The 23,155-nt window shown below is 32.5% G+C and overlaps 1 protein-coding gene and 2 pseudogenes across 3 annotated transcripts; 1 reads left to right on the forward strand and 2 right to left on the reverse strand.

Annotated features, from left to right (window-relative positions):
• Positions 1 to 745: 745 nt before the first annotated feature.
• LOC104719806 (uncharacterized) lies at positions 746 to 2,482 on the reverse strand. The gene is made up of 4 exons (XM_010437788.2): positions 1,751 to 2,482; positions 1,507 to 1,653; positions 1,289 to 1,402; positions 746 to 1,111 (listed from the first exon to the last, which is right to left on the reverse strand). The coding sequence occupies exons 1-4, from the start codon at positions 2,291 to 2,293 to the stop codon at positions 1,001 to 1,003; spliced, it is 915 nt and encodes a 304-aa protein (XP_010436090.1). The 5' UTR covers positions 2,294 to 2,482; the 3' UTR covers positions 746 to 1,000.
• A 1,281-nt stretch (positions 2,483 to 3,763) lies between these two features.
• LOC104720679 (uncharacterized) lies at positions 3,764 to 5,704 on the forward strand (annotated as a pseudogene). Its single transcript, XR_015568961.1, has 8 exons — positions 3,764 to 4,004; positions 4,111 to 4,132; positions 4,582 to 4,638; positions 4,737 to 4,818; positions 4,942 to 5,037; positions 5,132 to 5,256; positions 5,374 to 5,392; positions 5,470 to 5,704. The product of XR_015568961.1 is annotated as an uncharacterized LOC104720679 (transcript).
• Positions 5,705 to 8,560: 2,856 nt separating this feature from the next.
• Positions 8,561 to 9,385, reverse strand: LOC104719809 (brassinosteroid-responsive RING protein 1 pseudogene; annotated as a pseudogene). Its single transcript, XR_015568116.1, has one exon. The product of XR_015568116.1 is annotated as a brassinosteroid-responsive RING protein 1 pseudogene (transcript).
• Positions 9,386 to 23,155: the final 13,770 nt, after the last annotated feature.

Consider the following 23,155-nt stretch of genomic DNA (forward strand, 5'->3'; position numbering starts at 1 on the left):
ATCACCTAGCTGTACAGCTCCTCAACGTAGTGGATTATGAAAAACATAGTTTTATGTGTAGTTTTTGACGGTAGACCTCATATTTGTGGTATTTTAGGGTTTCCGAAAAACTGTGCATGCAATAACAATGATATTTTTTTCTTTGCTTTCGCATCATTCATGCACGTAATCACTACGTACTAATCGGTTATCATTTATCATAAGTCATACTCGTTTAGTCGTGTCTATCTCATTTTGTTATAATTCTTACATTATAGAGACTTTATTCGAACTGCATCTGCATTAACTAATACAGTATATATTTTTGGCTTAAAACGTCAAACCAAAAAAAGAAACATCCATATGGTTTTTTATTCTATTAATGGTCGATCGAAATAATGTATATATTATTAATGACAAAATAAATCAGTTAGGGTTTGTGAGCAAACTTTTTTCTCACAAGAAATTTGATGTCGATTTGTATATTCAGTGGGTCATTTGACTTTAGGTAAATGTTATAATTCCTTAAGCTTTTTGTGCACTAACATGACCAAAGAAGATCTTGATCCTCTATGGTTGGAATAATTAAATAATACTATTATAGTTTCATGATAAAAGAGCATCAAAAATCGAATTTTCAGTCCACTAATCAAACTTCTTATAAAATTGACATAAAATAAAAGAATCTTCTATCTGGGTCAATGATTTTTGCATAAGCTGACATTAAATTATTAAATTCGAACACTCGCACGAACAGGTAAGGCCGTAAGAACAACTGACAAGTCATTTTCAATACAGAAAAAAAAATTACAAAAAACAAATACAATGTAATTTATTAGTATATGTTACATTTTTCTAAAGTATATCAGTTTTATTTTTGTTTTTCCTGATGCAATAATATACAATACAATTAAAACGATCAACTGAACTCGAGTTATATATCAGAAATTTTCCATTCAGATGAGTCTTTCAAAGAAAGTGAAAAAAATATTGAACCCTTCGTCTTATAATTAAGAGTCTTTCACCAGAAAAAGGTAGAAGAAGCTGAGTATTGCAAAAGAGGCTGTTGCACCATAAAGCTACTCATAGTAATAGAAGCTTCCTGATCTTTCTCATGCAGCCCATCCAATTTCTGTCCACCATTATTTTCAATACATAAGAGATCAAATTTTTATTAATCATAACATACTTTGACAACTATACTATACTTAGTATACTATAATGTTTTTCTTTGCAATTAAGTTTATATATGATGAAAAACAATATTTATGATATATACAAAAACTAGTTTTATGAATATGATATATACCCAAAGGTCGGAGTCATCGTCTTCAATGTTGGGGATTTCTACAACTTCGTCATTGCGTGCGAATCTACCACGTATTCTAGGTCTACTGTCCGCCAACGTTTTCCGGCATGCATACTATTTTTTGTTTCCATCCAAAACGCAAAGAAAAGTTTGTAACCAAAAAATATGAATACAAAGCCATCAATTTTTTTAAAAAAATGTAATGATAATATTGTTACCTTAATAGTTTTGGTAAAGTTTCTCTGGTTTCGTTTAGCTCTATACTTTGATATTTTCTCTTTACGTTCTTCTGCACTATAACGCCCTACCTTGAAGTTATTATGTTCCGTCGAGTTCTCCGACGATCTCTGCATTTCGAAATTGTTCTGAAAACCAAAATTAATAAAAAAATCAAATCTTTTAGTATAATTACATACAGTGCAACGTAAAAAGAAAAAAAAAACAGAGCAACAAAACAGAGACCTGTAAATCTCCTGTGCTGTAGACTCGTCGCATCTGACCAGAAAAGAAGGCATTTTCCGGCGAGCTCAAGGTATTATAATGAAGATTTGAAGAATCCATCACCGGAATATTGAACGGAAGCTGATTTGGTTTCCCTTCGACCGAGTTGCTGCTAAAGCTTCTCTGCATATATCTCCCTGCATTCTCTATTGCACTGTAGCTTCGTGCCATTGACGAGGTCTGATCGAAGAAGTTCTCTGTTTTGACGGCGTCCGAGATTTGGAAATCTGAGAAGTTTGGATACATTCCGGTGGGAATTTGCTGAGAGAGGCTTAATGTTCCGAGAAGATCACTTGGAGGAGATGAAGAGAGGATGTTTTGTGGGGTGAAATGGTCAAAAATGCTGAGTGATTCGTCAACAGAGTAGAGCTCGTTGTTACAGAACAGGTCTGTAGTTGTTGTTGTTGTGTCTGAAGAAAACATTTCTGGACTTGAGTTTCGGAATATTGAAGAAGAAGATGAAGATGAGCCATCAAATATATAAAGATCTGAAGAAGCAGCCATTTTTATTTTTGTAGTGGTGAACAAGTAAGTAAAAATACTCTGTTTATGTTCTGTTTCTTGATGTGTTTTTGTTTTACCAAAAATGGCAAATAAAAAGTTTGAAATTTTTCACAAAAGATGTGTTTTTTTTTTTTAGGTTCTTTGGTTTCTCTGTTTCAGAACCAAGACATGACAGGTGAAGTTTCTTTTGTCTGGTAGGCGATGTTGTTGTATTTATAACGGTAGAACATATGAGTTTTATTAATACATCCTTATATGTTTTTGATTTTACTGATTGGCATATAAGGTTTTGTATTAATACATTTTGAACCCAAAAGCTTACGTCCAAATAGTTTATTTTTTAGAATCTACTTGGTCTCTCTGTCTTTTTGATGTATGATGTGTGCAAAAGCTCCTTTTGGTTGTTGTTATATTACTATTCAATTCTTACGTTTTAGAATCCAATTCGGCTATTTGCATTGCTGTTGAAAATGTACTTTTAGATTATATATAATATTTTAAAGTGTAGTGAAAAGAGAGAATTTTTTTGTTATGATCAACGTTTTGTTTATTTGCAGCTAATTTGTTTTTTAGTAAGTAATATTTAATCCTATACACGGACCCTTTGCCTTATTAAGAGCCTTTCACGAGAATTGAAGAAGAAGAAGTTTTGGATTGCAAATGAGACTGTTGCACCACAAAGATGCTAACAAAATCACTTCTCATTAATGGTCACAAAGATTTTCTCATTCATGGTAATATGGATCATAATATAGTACATGGAGGTGGTGCATTAGCATGTATAGACGTCAAGAAAAGCTGAAATGTGTTTAAGCCTTACCCTTCAAAGGTCTAAAAGGAAGCCAGTTTAGTTTTGCATCAGGAATTTTCAAATTAGAAAATGCACTACAAAATCTGGTCCAACGAGGAATACACGTCTTCTAGTATGGATTCGGAACACCAATATTCCTTTATATGATGTTTTGGGCACACCATCATACACAATGGAAAGTGACTTCCTCTGATGCTAACATAATTTCAATCATCTGTAATATACCATCCACTTCTAGCTAGTAAAATATCAAATTATGCTGCCGTACGTCATGCGTTCAAACTCTGGTTGGTCTTAGCATGAGCATAATATTATACGACCTAGCGTGGGGAGGACTAGATGCATCCTAGCTAGCTTCATGAGTCTCACTTCCATCAAGTGTAAACTAATCCATCAAGTGCATCTTTAAATAATGTGAAAGAACATTTGAAAAGGGTTAAATTGTCAAATGATATATTTATTAATTCTGAAATTTCGGAATTTCCATTGGGTCAAAGAGTTTTCCATTCAACCAATAAAAACTCGAGAAGAGCGAAATTTAAGTCTAGACATTAAATTTTAAAGTCTTTCATTTCATAGAAAGAAAAAGGGAAAAGGAGTAAAAAGAAGTTTGTAAAAAGAGTTTCGTTTGTTACCAAATCAAGCAAAGAAAAAAAAAATTGAATGTGAAGCGCGTGTAACGCTTACTTGATATTGTTACCATTTTCTATTTTTTTTTTTGTGGAATTTTCATTAGTAAGAAAATTTGTTTTGTGGGTATTTTGTGATTTTTGTTCGTGTGTAAAATTATCAAAATCATGGGGAGGTCGCAGGATAAGCTTGATAAGATGCAACTCCGGCAAAATTACCGGAATTTATGGCACTCCGATCTAATGAGCACCGTCACGGCCGATACTCCATGTAATTTATCTCTCGCTATATTTGAATGTTTATCTTTATTTGGTTAGAGAAATTGATCAAAATAATTCACGCTTTTTTTTTTCTTTTCTTAATATGGTTTCTGCAGATTGTTGTTTCTCGTGTTTATGGTAAGTGTTCATCATTCTCAATTTCATTAATAAACTCTTGATTGTGGCTCTGTTGAAATATAGAACTAGAAATAGAGTTTTTCACGAATCTGATCATAATCTTGAGTTTTTTTTTGTTTTCTTTAATATATAAAGTGTATAAATACTAATCAACGTTGTTAATTGGAACGGATTTGTATATGCTAGTTGAAACCTCTAATATATACATCATTTAAAAACCAGTGAATTCTACAAAGATTTCAAACTTTAACATAGATTTTCAAATGTGATAGGTTTCAACTTCTGTGATAGAGGTTTTATAATAAGCTTCTTGATGTTATTAAATGATCCAATTGATACTCCTTCTAATAGATGAGAACCTTTGGTGATGGATACACAAATGTGTTTTGTCACTAAAGAATTGTATGTCTTTGGTTCACATCTAAATCTGCTATTCATTCTGATTGTAGTGGACCTTGCGTTTCATACTTACTTCGGAAAAGAGCACTCTATAATGACATGTCAAGGTATTGATTTCTACTATCTGTAGAGACATTTGAGCAAAGAGTTTTGTTTCTTCTGTTTCTATCACATAATGTAATTCTGTGGTTTTTGTTTTGTGAAGGTATACTTGTTGTGGTGGTTACATACCTTGTAGTGGTAAGTGCGGAGAACGCAAATGCCCTCAATTTTGTCTTGCCACTGAGGTACATAATAAAGCCCCTTAATGTTCATGTTCATTAACAAAATGATATAACTTGTGATAGAATCTTTCTCCTGAAACCTTTATTTGATTTTGTTAAGATTTTTACTCATTGTATGATCTTCAGGTGTGTCTCTGTTTTGGAAACTCTGTGGCATCTACTCGTTTTATGCTGCAAGATGAATTCAATATCCATACAACAAAATGCGACAATTGCATAATTGTACTCCCTAGTTTTCCCTCCTTGTTTCCAATTTCCGGAGAATACATCTTTGTTTGTGCTAACGTTTTTCCCATCTTCTTTCGTTGTTTTGCAGGGATTTATGTTCTGCCTCAACCAAATCGCTTGCATTTTCTCTCTTGTCGCGTGCATTGTTGGGAGTGATGAACTCTCTGAAGCTTCTCAGCTTCTTTCTTGCTTGGCGGATATGGTTTATTGCACGTATGTATAATCCCTTCCTCAGTTTCCATGTCGCTGAAACGGTTTGACTACATCACAAAAGACTTACGCCAAATGTTTATTATTGCTGATTGTGTACTCTGGTCTTGATTTTTGCAGGGTGTGTGCGTGTATGCAGGTACACTAATAGAGTTTTTTCACATCTCTTTCTTTTTTAGTATGCCAAAAAAACCAATCTCTTTTGTTTGCTTGCAGACACAACAGAAGATTGAGATGGACAAACGAGATGGTTTGATTAGTTCTCAACCAATGTCAGTGCCACCTGCACAGCAAATGTCTCGCATTGATCAACCAGTTCCTCCCTATGCCGGTTACCCTCCAGCCACTGGTTATCCCCAGCATTATTATCCACAGCCTGGCCATGGTTACCCTCCTGCTCCAGGCTATCCACCTCCTGGACCGGGCTATCCACCTCCTGGTCATGGTTACCCTCCTGCTCCAGGCTATCCACCTCCTGGACCAGGCTATCCACCAGCACCGGGATATCCGCCAGCACCGGGATATCCCTCAAAGCAGGAACCTTAACCGATATCTCAATCGTCTAATGGAAGTTGTAACATGATCTAAACCGGCCTGCAGAACTTTTACATTGTTGAGTTATCAATTTATCATCATCCTTGGTATGTTGTTATTACTTTGCAAATATATTATCCGGTTTGTTCATCGATTTCTCTTATCAGATGAAACGCTAACTTTATAAAACCATATATGTTAGATGTGGACTTGTTGATTTAGTGTATGATTATCCATGTTTAAATTTATACGTTCCCGTAATGATTCTCTGTTTTCAAAGATTTGTTGGTCTACCAAACCGGTTTAGGTATTACCGATTGACAACTTGTGTAAACAAGGTACGTTCCACCGTGGATCCATTGGAGGATGTAAGCTTTTGATTAGGAGATTTAAATATATGATAATTCGTGACACCAAAATTATAGCTATTAGTGCTAATTATTTGAGCATCCTTTTTCTTGCCTTTAGCCTTTCTAGTCAAAGAGGGTCAATCCCACCATCTATTCGCTCATTTTGCCTTTAAATGACTCAAAGTTCCAAAGTAATCGTCAATGTTAAATCAGTATTCTTATTAGGCTTTCTCTAAATAGTAACGTGTCTACTTTTTCTTCTACAATTTTTTCCAAGTCATCAACTTCATACAACTAAACTAAAACTCTCCTTGAATCTGTTGGATATGGGTTTCACCCCTCCTTAGCAGGCCTCCAACCTAGCCCATCTACAAAGTAGTCAATTTAGCTTTTGGAGGTATTGACTGACCAAGTCATTCCTACCAGGCCAACTAAGCTTCTAGAAAGCCCAATAAAGACGGATAACCCATTTAACGACAGCCTACAAAGAAGTCGGTCACCGCCTTTGCTCCAAGACAATACCACATTGATCCCGAGGCAGAAGGATGAAACGTCCCATCAACTATAAATACCGAGGGAGCAACGTGCAAAAGAGCATCAAGTAACAGAAGGCAGGAGTCTGGAGTCCGTCCGATTCTAGCTTTAAACGTTATTAGTCAAATTGAGAATACATAGCTCTGTAATAGGCCAGTCGGCTTTTAAACAGACAACTTATAATTCGACGATCTTAAATAAAGTCTTTTGTTTCGCCTTCTTTAATCATAACCATCGAGCTAGTGCATCTATATATAATAAATTCATGTTTTGTTATATTAAACCGACCTACAGATTTTTAAAATTAGTATGAGTCTTGTAGATTTTTTTCTGATATTTCAAGAAATTCTTATTATATATCAACAAAATATTAATTAGTGTTACTCAGTAATCTGTAAGAAAAAGAAGTCATCACAATACTTAGCGTTACAAGTTACAGTTAAGTAACATGATTTTTTAGTTCACATAATTTATCGTTTGGTTTCACCATTCTTCTCCTTCTTGCAATTATATAGTTCTACTATATATTCTAGTCTATAAAAATTAGTATCATATATCAATAGAAGCAAGCAATTATCACTTCTTGAAAAAGGTCTTTGTTACTTTGATGGTGTAATAGTAACGGATAGCTTAAAGTGATTAGGAGCGTGTGGGGCTTTTCCCTAATTGGGGTTTGATTGAAAAACTAAGGACCCAAAGCTGCGCAGACAATCCTACGAACGCCACTTGGCAACAGCTGAGCATATTCCACTTAAGGAGAAGCCTTCTTTGCTTAACGTCTAGAGCTCTCTGTGTGGACTCTCCATTTCTAATTCGTTGAGACAAGTGTGTAGGCTTACAAAAATATATTCCGTCCGTTTCATAATATATGATGTTTTGGAGAAGTTATTTTGTTTCATAATATACTTAGGATGTTTTCAAGTTTCTACGTAAATTTTAGATTAGTTTAATAATTTATATTATGCAATTTTGTTTATGATTGTTTAATTTTTTGAAAGTAGTTATTTTTTAATCGGCATGCTTTTACTCAAAATATCCTATATTTTGAAACAGAGAAAGTATAGTGTATAAAAATATCTTATAAATTATATGTTATCATACCTAATTTGCATCATGAAAGGATCAGAAAACTACGGTACACATGAGTTTGTCTTTTCAAAATATATCAACGCTAAAATAAAAGAAAAACAACGTTACTAATCTTAACAACGAAGTCCTAGAGAACGAATAAGATGGTTGGATTATGGGCAGAGCTGAGAGAATCAGTACAATGGTTTAATGTGTTTGTTGTTTGTGAACTGAGAACAGAGGATTCTCTAGTAGTCATCATCAAGAATCCAAGATGTGTTCGGCGAATGCTTCGTGGCAGCATGAATGTCCCGTCTCTATGAAATAAATCATATATAACCATGCATGTAGCCCATATTTTTACGGTATATCTTTTTGTATCCACATTTTGTAACCATGTACGAGTAATTTAAGTGGTCACAGGCGAAGACCTCAACGCAAAGAAAGTTCTCTTGTGCACTTGGTCATTATATATGTAAGTTTCTCAAAAGAAAAAACCTGGTCATTATATATTTTAAAAGAAAAGAACACTGAAGAATTTAAATATGATTAATACTTTAAACGTAATTTCTGTTTAAAATATTTAAAATGGGTCTTGGCAATGATTTTAACTAAGGCTTTCCAAATACTCTGGTTCAGTACTGAACATGATCCTTTTCACAATAAAACTGTAAGAACCATTTTTGAATTAAGAGTACTAAAATCCCTTATTAATAAATATCAGGTCAGACTACAAGTATCACTATTTTGTCAACTTGTGATAAATTATCATTTCCTCCCTCCAAAGTTGGAGTTAAAATATAAAATAAAAAGTCTATAAATAGTAAAAACTAAACTTTTCATTTCCTTGTTTTTTTTTCTTTTCCTCAGTGGATAATACATATTTCCTTCTTCTAATTTACTTAGCACCACCTATAATTTTAGATTTACATACATATCAACCACTCAATTAACCCAACTAAAGATTTTAAATCAAGAAAGACAAAAAAAACACCAAAGATTCCCATTAATTTGTGGAAAAAATATAAAATAAAATAAAAAGATTCTAAGTTGATTCTGCGAGAAGTTCAGATTCAGACCAAACACGTTGGTTAAAAGCAACTTGTAACTCATCAGGAATAAACGCCGTTCTACAAAGCGGACACGTCATCTGATTATAACCCATCATCCAACGGTCCAAACAGCTCCGATGAAATATGTGTTGGCAGTTCGTCAGCCGTCGGATCTCGTCCTCGTTCTCGAACTCGTGGATACACACGGCGCAGCAGTCGGATCCGGATCCGAATCCGGGTCGGTTTAGCTCCGAGAATCTGATAACCGGTAAGATTTCCCCGGCTAGCCTCGCCGCCACTGGGAAAAAATACGAGCTTTCTTGGTGATGATGCACTGCCGCCGTGGAAATATAAGGTGGTTCCGGCCAAGATGATGAAGATAAAACCGTGTCGGATTCGAGGAAGTCGGGTAGACCCAATATCCGGAAACCTGTGTCTATGAGTGTTCGGATTAAGCCTAAGAGGGAGAGTAAGTGAAGAAAGATTCTTGGTAGGAGGAGCTCAGTGTAGCCCACCGGGTAACCCATGGCTTCGCCGTTAGAGAGAGAAAGCTAAAGAGATATAGAGAGAGATAGAGAGCGTTTAGAAAACAAAGGTAGAGAAGAGTGGGATATATATACACGTGGGTCAGTGACACACACTTACATAAATTAATTAGTAACTACTACTACTAAATACTAATTATAGGTTTTTCATTATTAAATAAATTACAAATAATGCAAATGCCGTCGTGTATCATCACTTGGTCGCTTGAGTTTCGTTATCTTCACAGCAAAATTATTTTCAGGTACCAAATCTAAATATGTTTTTTAGATAACGTTTTTAATTTTTAACTTGAATTGATAGATCATCTCCAATGGTTTTTCCTATTTTTTTTCTATAAAAGAGACATTTTTGCTTCAATTCATATTTATTATGATCTCTAAGACCATCTCCAATCGTTTTCCCTATTTTTTTCTCTAAAATAGAGGAACTCTATAATAGAGGTGACTTTTGCTCTAATGAATATCTTTATTTTTTTCTCTAAAAAAGAAATTCCGTAGAGATTCTTTTTTTATTTTACTCTTAATACCTTTTTGCAAACTAACCCATTTATTTTAGTATTTGTGAAACTTTCATAAAATTATGATATTATTTAAATTTTTCACATTCATCAATTTTATTTAAAATAAATATTTAAGTTATTAATATTTAATAAGATTTTATATAAATAAAAACTGAAATATTTAAGTTATTTATATTTAATAAGATTTTATATAAATTTTCTTTTGCAAATAATAGTCTCAAATTTTAAAAATGTTTTTCTATACAAAAACCTTTAAAACCAAAATATTAAAATTAGTCAAATTTAATTTTATAATCAATTATCCTATTAATATACAAATTAAATTATTATTAAAATATTTAAATTATTATTAAACTATTTAAATATATTTTATTTATGGGTTTTGTTAGCTTCCAAGGATCCAAGTGACTGATCCAATCGCAAGATACTTCGGACTAAAACGTGGGCAGGTCGTGAATATTTAAATTATTACTAAACTATTTAAATATATATTTTATTTATTTTGATCATAAATATAAAAGTGTTAAAAGTTCAAGAACCATTTTATAAATAAAAAAGTTCAACTCTATTATAGAGGAAAAAATAGAGATCTCTATTATAGAGGTAGAAATAGAGATGGGTTTGAGTAGATTTTACTCTAAAATAGAGTTAAAAAGCAAATATAGAGATGGGTTGGAGATGCTCTAAAATAGAGATTGTTTTTTTTTCTTTTATATCTAGAGAAACTCTATTTTTTTCCCTATGTAAATAGAGGAAAATATAGCAATCTCTATTTTAGAGATAAGAATAGAAGTGAGTTGGAGCAAATTTGCCTCTAAAATAGATTGCTATATTTTTCTCTATTTATAGAGGAAAAAAATAGAAATGCATTGGAGATGCTCTAGAGTTGGGCAGACCAGTTAAAGAACTTAAGTTTTTTTTTTTGAGAATTTGTTAGATACACTCTTTTGGATAATTTTTTTGAACATTTTCATTTTTATCCTCTTTTACACAATTACAATATACTAAATTGATTTAAAAAAAATCTTTAGATTTGGGTTCTCTATTTTACATTTAAAATATATTTTTGAGGGATTATAATTTAATATTTGGAGTTTAGGCTTTAGAATTTAGTTATTTTATACATAAAAAGATATTTTTGAAAATACACATAAAAAATATTTTTTTAAAATAACATAGGAAAAAGTGTATTTTAGAAATCCTCTTCTTTTTTTTCTAAAGAAGTATTTATCTTTGTTTATATGCCAAACTAATCAGACTCGTCACAAAATCAAACTAACAAAAACATTTGGAGGAAAAAGGAAAGATAATGATAATAAAAGGCATAAAACTACAGGAAATTGTACAGAAGAAAACATGAAGGTGGGGACAAGATGGATTTGAATGGTTTTATTGACAAAAGAAAAAGAGAGATTTAAATGGTTTCAGATGGTTCCACGAATCAAAGTTACAGTAGCATAAAATTTGGAATATTATTATAAGAAAACATAACAAAAAAAAGATGGAGCCGACAACGGTTTTGTTCTTAGGCTTCATTTTAGTGCAATTTCAACATCATATTTTGTCTTTGTCCCTCGTATTTTATACAATTACAATACCAACTTATATGTGCATATATTGGATTTACACATGTCTAAATAAATTAGCGACTATACAAGAATTTGGATTATGAATGTGTGGTATTCAAATTTTCCTTAATATAGAAAATTAATGTTTTTACACACTTATTGGTGTATCTATGTGCAGCCGCACACGACATAGAAATATGACGTGAAGACAGATGGTTCGGTTCATCTCAATTCCAATTCTACGTCTAATCGTCTATTGATTTGACTATCTTTTCTTTTTTCAATTTCAGTTAGGGGAAATAAATGTGGTAACGATAATACAACGACAACATCATCAGTCATCACAATATACAACAGTGTCACTAAAGAGTTAATACAACTAGATTAAAAATAACATGGAAAATAGTACTTCCTACTTCCTAGCTTTAATAAATGTAGATTAAGTTTTTTATTTTTTGTCAAGTAGATGCAAATACAGTATTCTCTCCATTTTATATTACTTATCGTTATAATAAAATTCACGCATATTAAAAAAAATAACTAATCTTTCTATTTTACTTCTCATTAATATATTATTTTATTTGATATAAATAAATAAGAAGCTAAAAGTTAAGAATAAAACTGAAAATTTGATTCATAACATTGCATAGTAAAATACAAAACAGATAAATAATATGAAATAAAAAATTAAATCTAAAACGACATTTAAAAATAAACGGAGAGAGTATAAGTTTTGTTCATAAGTTAGATGATTAAGAAATGAAAATTTACTGTATCTATTAGAATCACTTCTTGATAGAACAATAATGTTACTTCGTATTCAATTCATTACTTTTTCTAAAAAACAACAACTTGTTTCTATTACTATTTAATGAGACCATAATATTAAAGAGCTAGTAAAGAGAGAAAGAGAGTGGTAGTTAAGTCATATGGGGACCTGAATGAAATGTCTGAAAGTGCCAAAGCAGCACAGACCCACACTCTCTCCATCTTCTCTTCCTCCAACATTTCACATTCCCACATTTACACTCGCTTGTATCTATATGCACATTTACTTACATCTATATCATATCATATAAGTATGTAATCAAATAATCAATACATATAAAAATATGAGCTTAATAGCGAATGCTGTAATCAGTAAGCTCCTAGAGTAACTAGACAAGTGAGGGGTGGATAGGACAAAAAAAAGTATACGTAGACGTACCACAAGATCAGTTAATTTTTTATTCTCATTGCCTTTTACCCCCAAACACATCTGAGAATATATATAGCTTTCTCTGCTATTTCTTTTTGTAAAAAAAACTAGAATACATAGATTTTTTTTTCATCTAATAGCATATTAGGAGTGAATTGGTTAAATATGACCAGAAATCTTTTTATAATCAGGATAATAGCCTTTGGACAACATAGATCAATTTCAAGCGATTTTTAGACAATGCGTATAATGGAAATGTAAAACAGAGGACTACTTAACACCTTTTTGGTTGATGTGGAAAATTAGGAAGACAATTGTTTTGCATCAAAATTAGCCCGACAACAATTGTTTTGCAAACAAAAGCTGAGGTGAAGGAATGGCTATCTGCATTGCAATTATCGAATTCACAATCCACTACTACTATCCCAAAAAATGACCATTGGCAACCTCCTATTTCACCATTTGTAAAGTGTAACTTTGATGCAAGTTTCATTGTGGTAACTCAGTGTGTAACTGGTGATTGGATTCTAAGAGACCAATTTGGAGAGAGTATAGTATGGGGTGCATCAAGACTAGGAACTGCGAGATCACCATTAGAGATAGAGGCAAAAGCTTTACTTTCTGCAATTCAACAAGTGTGGATTAGAGATTACATTTATGTACTGTTTGAAGGCGACTATGCAATACTAATTAACAATTTGATGGGATTAACAATAACTGCAGCCATTCGAAACATAAAAGAAGATATTTCTTGGTGGCCATCCAAGTTCAAAGAAATTAAGTTTAGTTTTACTCGAAGATCATGTAATGAAGCTGCTCATGTTTTAGCACGATTTGGTTGTACTCATTGTGATTTCTATTCTTCTTCAGTTGATATGCCTTTATGGCTATTTTCTACTTTGTATCATTCATATTTTGATCCAAATTAATACAATTAATTTCTGACGAAAACAAAAAAAACAGGATAATAGCCATCTATTTGAATATATTTTTTATGTTAAAGATCTATTTAAACATTTTAGATATTCTTCAACTTTTTTTTACTTTCTCTGTCTCTTTAATTCATGTTTTTTTTTTGAGTTATTTGTTTATTATGTTTATAAGCAATAAAGACTGAAGCAGTAATTAATCGTTTACGTAAAATTAATTAATCAGCTACGAAGCAACCGATGATTGTACCACAAAAAAACAACAACATCATTTAAATATTTATACATATCACGAAGTTCGGCAGTTTTTATACATCAACGAATCATTAGGTTTTGTTTGAATAATACATCTAATCGGGTCGGGGAAAAATATGTGTTTATTTTTTTCTGTTTTTTGTTGTTGTTGTTGTAGTAAATGAATATATATAAATATATGATGCACTTATATCAGTGGAAATTAAATTTATTCATGGTTTATTTATATTCTCCCTTCTATCGAAAAGCATGCTCATATAACTAGGATTTAATAGAATTATTCCTATATGCTGCGTAAGCAGATTAAGGTTAAACACAAAACATGTAAGGTTGTAATTAAATTTTACGTATTTCAATCCATCCAGAGACAATGAGACATATTGACAGAGAGTCATAGATAAATCCTCACCCATATATTTAACTATTTAAGTAGATAGTACATAAAACGAAAAACAAAAATTAGATGATATACAAACAAAGAGATCGCATGCCAATGTCTAATGTATGTCACAATAACTGGCAGATTTTGGTTATATTAGAGACAATAGACATTAACAGGAAGACCAGCTCAATCCAACTAAGGCTTCATAGAGTAAAGAAAGACTCGTTTGTAAAGTTTGAATAATGGTGCCAATTATACACCATCCGTATTTGCACACACACTAACACGTATTCAAAATATACTAATTTAATTCGGTGCATTGTATAATTTGTACGTATGTGCGTAATAAAATACGAAATTGTACTGTACAAACCAATAGTATAGAAACATCTCCACACGTAGAATCATCTTTTTACATAACAAAATGTATTCGATATTCGCATAGCAACAACCTGATTTAAATGAGGAAAAGCGTCCCGAATTGTCTGGAAATATTTTTGGAAATAAGTCGAGAACTCTTTTGTTTAAAAGATTCGCAGTATACACATTAAAAATGATGATAGTAATAACTCAAATATGTATTTGCTTGATCAAGAAGTACGAAGACAGCACTAGCTAGCTAGGCTACTACTATACCTGAACCTGATAATCTGATGTTGCCCTACACTTTTTTCCTTGTTCGAAATATTATTTTTAGTATATATGTAGTAACTTTCCCCCCATTTTATAACAAATATATATATATATATATATTTGAATGAATATATACACCTTTTAATCCCTCTTCTTTTTTTTTCGTCTAAAAGATTTCATTCATAGAGTTCTTCAAAGTGAATTACAAAGAGCTGACAAGGAAAACAATCCTTCCAGAGACTAAAGCCCGGCGAGTACATGAACACTCCCGGAGACTCAAGGCCAAAAAAAGCGAGCTAAAGGGAAACAATCCAGACATACAAACTACACAAACATCCATTTATTACTTCCCGGAACAGAATCAAGAAATCGAAAAAAAGAAAATTAAAGCCTATGACAATCTCCTTTACCACAAGTTTTAATCCCTCTTCATATCACCAGTAAAAGTTTACAGAAATAATTGCGACAAAAGAAGTGGGAAAAAAAACAATAATAATAATCAATGAAAAAATAAATATTAATGACTGAAAATTTGGGATTTTGGGAAGATTCAAATTGTGGGTTTTCACTAATTTTATTCTATTCTTGTTTTTTTTTTTGTTCGATTTCGTTTTCTAGGTTGTAATTTTCCCTAACCGGAACAATCCTCCAGGAAAAATGGAAAATAATGTCATTATGTCATCCTAAAATGAAATAAATGGGCCTTTGCCAAGCCTATTGGGCTTACACTACAAAAGCTATTTTCGGCCATATATTGGTGAGTAATGTCATGATGGTTCGTCGACATTGGTCGATTCAAGTGCTTCATCATACCAAAAAAAAGTTGGGATGCTGCCGGATGAATTAGCTTGTGTTCAACCGACAACCGGATAGTGGTTTCTTTATAGACTAAGACCACACTGAACATGTAGAAAGACATTTAAGATTCAGACCAATAATGTGCCAAAATCCATTTTTTTGATTTAGCAAACCAACATGTAGAAAGATCTGTTTTTTTTTATTTAGCAAACCAACAGATCTTAGATTTAGCCGTTTCGGTAAAAAAATCAAGTTTAAGATTTAGCCGTTGAGGCAAAGACAAACACAAACTCAAGAAAAGATCTGTTGCAAGACTTTAGAATTTTTTTTTTTTTTTTTTTGAATTTTTTTTATATATAAATGTTTCGACTCCAAAGTTTTTCCTTTTTCCAAGCTGAAAATATTCGTATAAATTAATGTCTTGTATCAGAAGAAAACGACGGTTTGTTTGATGGTGAAGATGACGTCATTACAATAGGTTCACTAACTTTTTCGACAGCCTAATTATATGAGTTTTTGAGGATTAAATGTGGCTTGTATATTAGAATTTGTTCATAATGTTTTGTACTTTCGGTTTAGATTTGTAGAATTGTTGATAAAATAAGATATTTTTTTTTACTAAAGCAACAATAAAAGAAGTACTTAAATTCAATAAACTATTAAGTAGGAGCTACCACGAGATTTGTTTTCCATGCAAAATAATCAATTGCGTGATCGTGGAATAGTTTTATGTTGGAAAAAGTCTTTGACGGTGACAAAAACTCATTAAATATGTACAAGCATTAAGCAACAATAACTTAGCAGTTAAATAAATTAGCCATATCAAAAAACAACTCAAAATTAGCCAATATTATAATGTGATACTGTCATGCATACGTGCAAAGATACAAAATATCAGTATATTTTTGCATAGTCACTTGAGAAACACCTATAGTGAAATAGTTTATTTAAACAATACGTCTTCTTGTCTACAAAGAATCAAAGATACGTCGATACGTGTTAGTTATAATATGAAAGATCATTAATACATAGTTTTCCTTGTTATTCCTCCGAATTAATATATATTCACCAAATCCACCCTATGTTCAAACACAACCTATTGCAAGTTATGTTGTTATGCATGTCGATTATAACTTCTCACATTTTGTCACATCTTTTCTTGGGTCATAATTTGTTATTCTACTTGAACTATTCGATCAATTTTTTTCAACCATTAATATCTAGGAAAAATAATCTCATACTTGATAATTTTGGTCACCGATTCAATGATTTTTTCTTATAATTTATTACAACTTTGATTTAGTTAAAAAACTTAAAATTAAGTTATGCTTTTAAAAAGATGTAAAGAAAAACAAGGGTAACCTCAACTAAAAAATATATAAATCACTAAACTGAAATTAAAACATTAATTGCAAATATAACAACAACATGTAATCACCTCATGATATATGTTTTTGGTGATATAGCTTAACTTTCGAACATGAAATCGAATTACTTTTTTATTTTTCTTTCACAAATTAGTTAAGCATTCAAACCATATATGAAGATATATTGGTGTTGTTACTGGTTATAAGACTCAAGAGAGATGATCAAGAAACAATGGATAAACCTGATACAACCGAAAGTACAGACACAAATGTAGTGAACATTGTAGTTAACAAGTCCGACACAAACATATGTTGAGACACAAAAGCAGTGATCAAGCTGGAGCATGTGTAACCAACTACAAACACAGACGCAATGACTCCTCAAATAGAGAATCAAAGAATCTACCACCTCCAAGACAACTCAATGTAAAGTCACATGGAATGAAGAGACGTGTTGAACCTTGGAGTCTTATTGAGAAGATCCAAAAAGTGAGAGCTCAACCAATCTTGTTTATGCTCATAAGAATAAGTCATCCATTCGCAGCTGAGCAAACCTCAAAGCACAACATAGCAGAAAGGAGGTATCAGCTTCATAATACAATATAGCAGAAACATGTTTTAGCATCTAAGTTTACTTGAAGCGCAACGCAGAAGAAAACATAACAGACAACATGGAGTGACTGTGTAGTGTAACAGAGCTGAAAACAGAGCAAACATTGTGTAGTGGCTGTGTAGTGCAACAGAGTGGAAAAGCTTCAAGTTGCAGCAAACAGTGGAGCGGCTGTGTGAGAGGAAAGACATGCATATGTTAGGTGCAACAGTACAAAGATATGGGTCAAGTTGACAAAAAGAGAACAAGCTTTTACCCAGAAGACAAGAGGAAGAAGCTTGTGGAACTTAAGGTTTGTGGAGAATTCTAAGAGGTATAAAAGGAAGAGTGAAGATATATTGGTGTTGTTACTGGTTATACAACACAAGAGAGATGATCAAGAAGCAATGAGTAAACCTGATACAACCAAGAGTACAGACACAGATTCATTGAACGTTGCAGTGAACAAGTCTGATACAAACACATGTTCAGACATAGAAGCAGTGAACAAGATGGAGCATGTGTAACCAGCTACAGACACAGACGCAATGATTCCTCATGAAGAGAATCAGAGAATACTAGCTCAACCAAGACAACTCAATGTGAAGTCACATGGAATGAAATGACATGCTGAACCTTGGAGTCTTATCGAGAAGATCCAAGAAGTGAGAGCTCAACCAGTCATGCTTTAAGCTCATGAGAACAAGTCTTTCATTAGCAGCTGCGTAAACCTGAAAAGCACAACAGAGCAGAAATAGGTTTTAGCAGTTGAGTATACTTTAAGTGCAACAGAGCTGAAAATAGAGCATACAACTTGTAGTGGCTGTGTAGTGCAACAGAGCTGGAAACAAGGTAAACCTCGTGAAGAGGTTGTGTAGTGCAACAGAGCGGAAAAGCGTCAAGTTGCAGCAAATAGTGGAACGACTGTGTCAGAAAAGCATGTTTGTGTTAGGTGCGACAGGAACAAAAGTATGGGTCAAGTTGACAAAAAGAGAACAAGCTTTTACCCAGAAGAAAAGAGGAAGAAGCTTGTGGAACTTAGGGTTTGTGGAGAACTCTAAGAAGTATAAAAGGAAGAGGTGGTAACAAGAAGCAGTGGACGCACCCTAGACCTAAAATTGAGAGAAGCACACATGTTGTGTGTGGTGTTGTCCCACCAGTAAGATAGAGAATCTGCTGGTGGTTTTTGTAGAGGTTCACACTCGTCGGAAAAGGCAAATAGTGCTGGTTCCTTTAGTTCATGTAGATTAGAGTGGTAGGCACAAGTGTGTGCTAGATACCATTGGCAAATGTGACTTTTGCGTTCTAATTCTAGTGAATGATTCTGGACTTGGTCCCGGGGATGTAGGTTATCCGAACCCCGTTAACAAATCTCTTGTGTCGTCTCTTCACTATCCTTTCATCTCTCTGTTAAGCATCGCACATACAGATCTGTCATACAAGTCTGTAGATCTAGCACGCATCTCATTATTTCAAAGAGGTGGTAACAAGAAGCAGCTTACGCACCCTAGACCTAAAATTGAGAGAAGCACACATGTTGTGTGTGGTGTTGTCCAACCAGTAAGATAGAGAATCTGCTGGTGGTTTTTGTAGAGGTTCACACTCGTCGGAAAAGACAAAGAGTGGTGGTTCCTTTAGTTCATGTAGATTAGAGTGGTAGGTACAAGTGTGTGCTAGATACCATTGGCAAATGTGACTTTTGCATTCTAATTTTAGTGAATGATTTTGGACTTGGTCCCGGGGATGTAGGTTATCCGAACCCCGTTAACAAATCTCTTGTGTCGTCTATTCACTATCCTTTCATCTCTTTGTTAAGCATCGCACATAGAGATCTGTCATACAAGCCTGTAGATCTAGGACGCATCTCATTATTTCAATATACATATTAACTTCATAAAACATTCAATCCCCCTATTTAATAGATAGTTATGGGAATATATATTTCGAAGTATTCACATTGAGGGACCAAAAAAGAAGAGAACTGGTCCCGGAAGCAATAATTAGGAAACAACTTTGGTTAAGGGGCAAACATATATACCACTCTCTGTTCCATTCAATCATATATAGATAAAATAAATAAAAATAAATATGTGGATATGTAGAGTTGGACCACACTATGACCAAGTCTGCAAGAATGTATAAAGAAGGGAGAGAGTGTGAGATCGTGAGTATAGTGAAGCAGTTTCTAGTTTCAAGTTTCAAGAACACTTACTAAACCCTAAAGCTCAAAACTGTGTACTGTCTCAGACATTTATCAGATCTCTCAGATTTTTCCCTTTTTCCCACACTTATGATCACATTGGTTTTTTCTTCTTGTATTCTCTTAAAGGTTATGATTTGATTTGTTTTATTATTTTATGTATCTCTCCTTAAAAACTTAACAGAGGTGATGCTCCTTTTTATATGTTAGAAAGTATTTGTTGATAATTACGTTTTAATGCATTATGCATAGCAATGAAACTATATACCCTACTACTAGAAAGTTGTTTATAATCGTAGATTTACAATATTTCTACTCTTTCACACAAATACTAGAAGACATTTTATTCGCTTTCAAATCTTATAGATATGAATCATTTTATCGCTCTGTCCATCTTTAAATAAAAAGGTCTGAAGTGATGACGTCAAGCATCAGTGGAGGGAGGGTATTTTCGGAATAACAAAAAGAGGAAGAAAAAAAAAAAGGATTGTTTGTGGAATTTTTGGTATGAAACGGCGGAAAGAGCTTCCGTTTCGGGTTGGACCACATGCCCCCTTTTTAAAACATGTTTTATAAGCCCACTCTAATAATTCATGGCGCGTGTTGGTCATACATGTCTGTCTAACCCCAGTTTTAATATTATAAGTTAGTTTCTCATAGTGTTTAGTTATATACTATCTTCTGTAATTTGAACACAGTTATATAGGAAAACTGAAATAATAATTATTAGAAAAAGGGAAATACATGTAAATTGTAACGTTAATTAGTATGTAACAGCTCCCTAGAGGGTATATCTTGTTTTTAGAAAAATTAATGAGTTGAATTCTTAGAAATGGGCGCGTGGGAGATGATATATCTTGTTTTTTACTTGGACAGGAGGACATATCTAGTTTCATTTAAATGTGTAAGAATTAGAGAAAAAAAAAAATGGTCACAAAAAAAAGAGGAAAATCAATTAAATGCAATTTTTTTTGGTGGAATGAATTTAATTAAAGAAGAAAGAAATTAGAAAGGAAGAAGAGAAAATGGAGGACCACTTTAATCACACCCCTCATGCACAATCCCTTAGTTTGGGAACAATTCTTATAAAACATTTATAATGATCCCAAATTCTGAAACTATATATAAATTAGTTTGTTTGTTATTAATGTAAAAATCCCTCAAAGTTTTCGAGTATATTCTTATCCTGTACTTCCTTGATAGTTTATAATTAACACATGCGACGTATTTACTATATACTTAATGTAAATGATTCATATAGAAAGTTGGTAAAGATTAGAGTTACACGCTGGATTTTTCGACTTTTTTGGCATGAACTTGATGTATATGTTATACTATAATTAAGATACTCAATGTGAATATTCTACTACACAAGTAATATCAAAATTTTGTGGTCTTGTTGGTTATAAGTTATATTCAAATTTGTCATTTATAAGAAAACTCACTGGTTTATCCATCCAATAAAAAGAAGTAAGCTTTTTGGGTGATTCTATTAAATATTATGTGTTTAAATAACTACAAACACAGTGTCGTCTTTGTCTCTTCCATGTATCTTTTTTAATGTCCTCTTTTACAACTTGGGTTGATGTTTAACTAATCAAAAGCTATCCTACTTCGAAAGCTATTCAATTAAATAATTAATTATCTTCTTAATATATAGTATCATTGTACTTCAGTTAAGTAATAAGTACATATACGTTCTTTTTCTCTAATGTGGCGTTTGACTTATTTTTTGATTGAACGATCGAGCTCGCATAATCGCATTTGCATGTAAAGAATGTTGGATTGCCAAGATGTCTTATATCTAAATTAGAAAGAAAGGAAAAGTGTCAAATTTATTTTATCAAATAATATTTTTATAATAATTATTAATAGACATTTAAATGTAAATAAATTGATTTTTTTGTTTTGTTTTGTATCTCTTTGTCGACGATGTTTAATAAAACTTTGAATATTGTTCTTTCTTCTTCTACGTAGTTAGAAATCAAACGGATATTTTTTTTTTTTGGGTACTCTCTGGATTAGTTAATAGTTATTGACCGACTAACAACATACTATTAGATGAAAACACAACCGTTGGTTTAATACGCTATCGTCAATCTAGTACTGTGCAAATCAAATGGTTTTGGTTTACTCACTAATTTACATAAAGGACTATAATCGCGTTATTCTGCTATAAGACCATGTTCAACGGCGATTGTTAAGCGATTTTTAAGAAATGCTTAACTTTAAAAATAAATCAAAATACATTATAAATGTTAAAATCGATCCTAAGTTAAGCATTTTAGGATCATTAAGAATCCCATATGTGTTGGTCTCCCATTGGTTGATGAAAATAACAAATAAAAAGAGTTCTCGATCAAAGCTTTTTTCTTCTTCTCTCTTTCTTTTCTTTCGAGCTTATCCCAACAAAATCGATGAGATTTTCTTCTCAAGTCTCGATCTCTGCTCAAGGTAGTTTCAACATTCATTCAGATTTATTAAGTAGTGTGGAGAATTTGTATAAAGGTTGATACTTTTGATCAGGATTTATGTTAAATTTGAAATTTTTGGTTCCTATTAGACGATTCTGAGATTGGGATTGCTCAAGATTCTGTTTTCTGTAGGGTTGAAACGCTTCATTGTTTAGAAATATGTCAATTGTTGCGTCGATTAGCTCAGAGAGTAAAGAGGGTATGAAGCCTCTTGTCAATGGCGAACCTCAAGCTTAGACCGTAGAAAGTTATTATAATAACGTAATTAGTCAAAGTGTCGACGTAGTTTTTCAACTACAAGCAGACTAGATTGGTTTTTGTACTACCAAACCGAAGATATTAGAGATATTTTGGCTTAGATTATTAATCCTACAATTCAAATGTAGACAGAAGATGTTTTTAGAGGATTATTACTGATAGAAATTAGAAATAGTTGGATCGTGAAGCGGTATAATAGAATTGGAGTGGACCAATCAGATTGATGAACTCAGGGAAGTGTAAGCCATTGTTAGACCTTAGTTGGTATTCGCTGCATCACAAAGAAAGCAACATAAAAGAGAATTGGTACATGATTTAAATGATTGGATAATGGAAATGCAAAAACCACATGAGATTTTAACATTTCTTACAGATTTTCACTTTGCATCCTTCTTCTTCACTGTAAAGAAAGGGTTCATGTAATTATCCAGATATTGTCTGTTATCTTCTCTAAAAGAACCTATCAAAATTTATACGCAAGAATATTAAAAGACAAGTGATGCTCAGTTCAATTCATAAGACAAAAAGTTCCTATCATACCTTTCTCTTTTTTCTCTGTTTTAACTCTTCTTCTTTTTTTCATTTTCATCATCGCCATCATCATCATCATCAATAACTATGATATCTTTTCTAGATGTATCCTTCTC

The sequence above is a fragment of the Camelina sativa genome, chromosome 10 (assembly GCF_030686135.1).
Source record: "Camelina sativa cultivar CO46 ecotype springtype chromosome 10, ASM3068613v1".
Taxonomy (NCBI): domain Eukaryota; kingdom Viridiplantae; phylum Streptophyta; class Magnoliopsida; order Brassicales; family Brassicaceae; genus Camelina; species Camelina sativa.

What these genes read in the sequence shown, in the direction of transcription:
- LOC104719806 (XM_010437788.2), bottom strand. Translation starts at nt 2,293, where the DNA reads ATGGCTGCTTCTTCAGATCTTTATATATTTGATGGCTCATCTTCATCT. An exon ending in ACAGCACAGGAGATTTACAG is followed by an intron (nt 1,654 to 1,750) that starts GTCTCTGTTTTG and finishes TTTGGTTTTCAG; the next exon opens with AACAATTTCGAAATGCAGAG. An exon ending in ACTTTACCAAAACTATTAAG is followed by an intron (nt 1,403 to 1,506) that starts GTAACAATATTA and finishes AACAAAAAATAG; the next exon opens with TATGCATGCCGGAAAACGTT.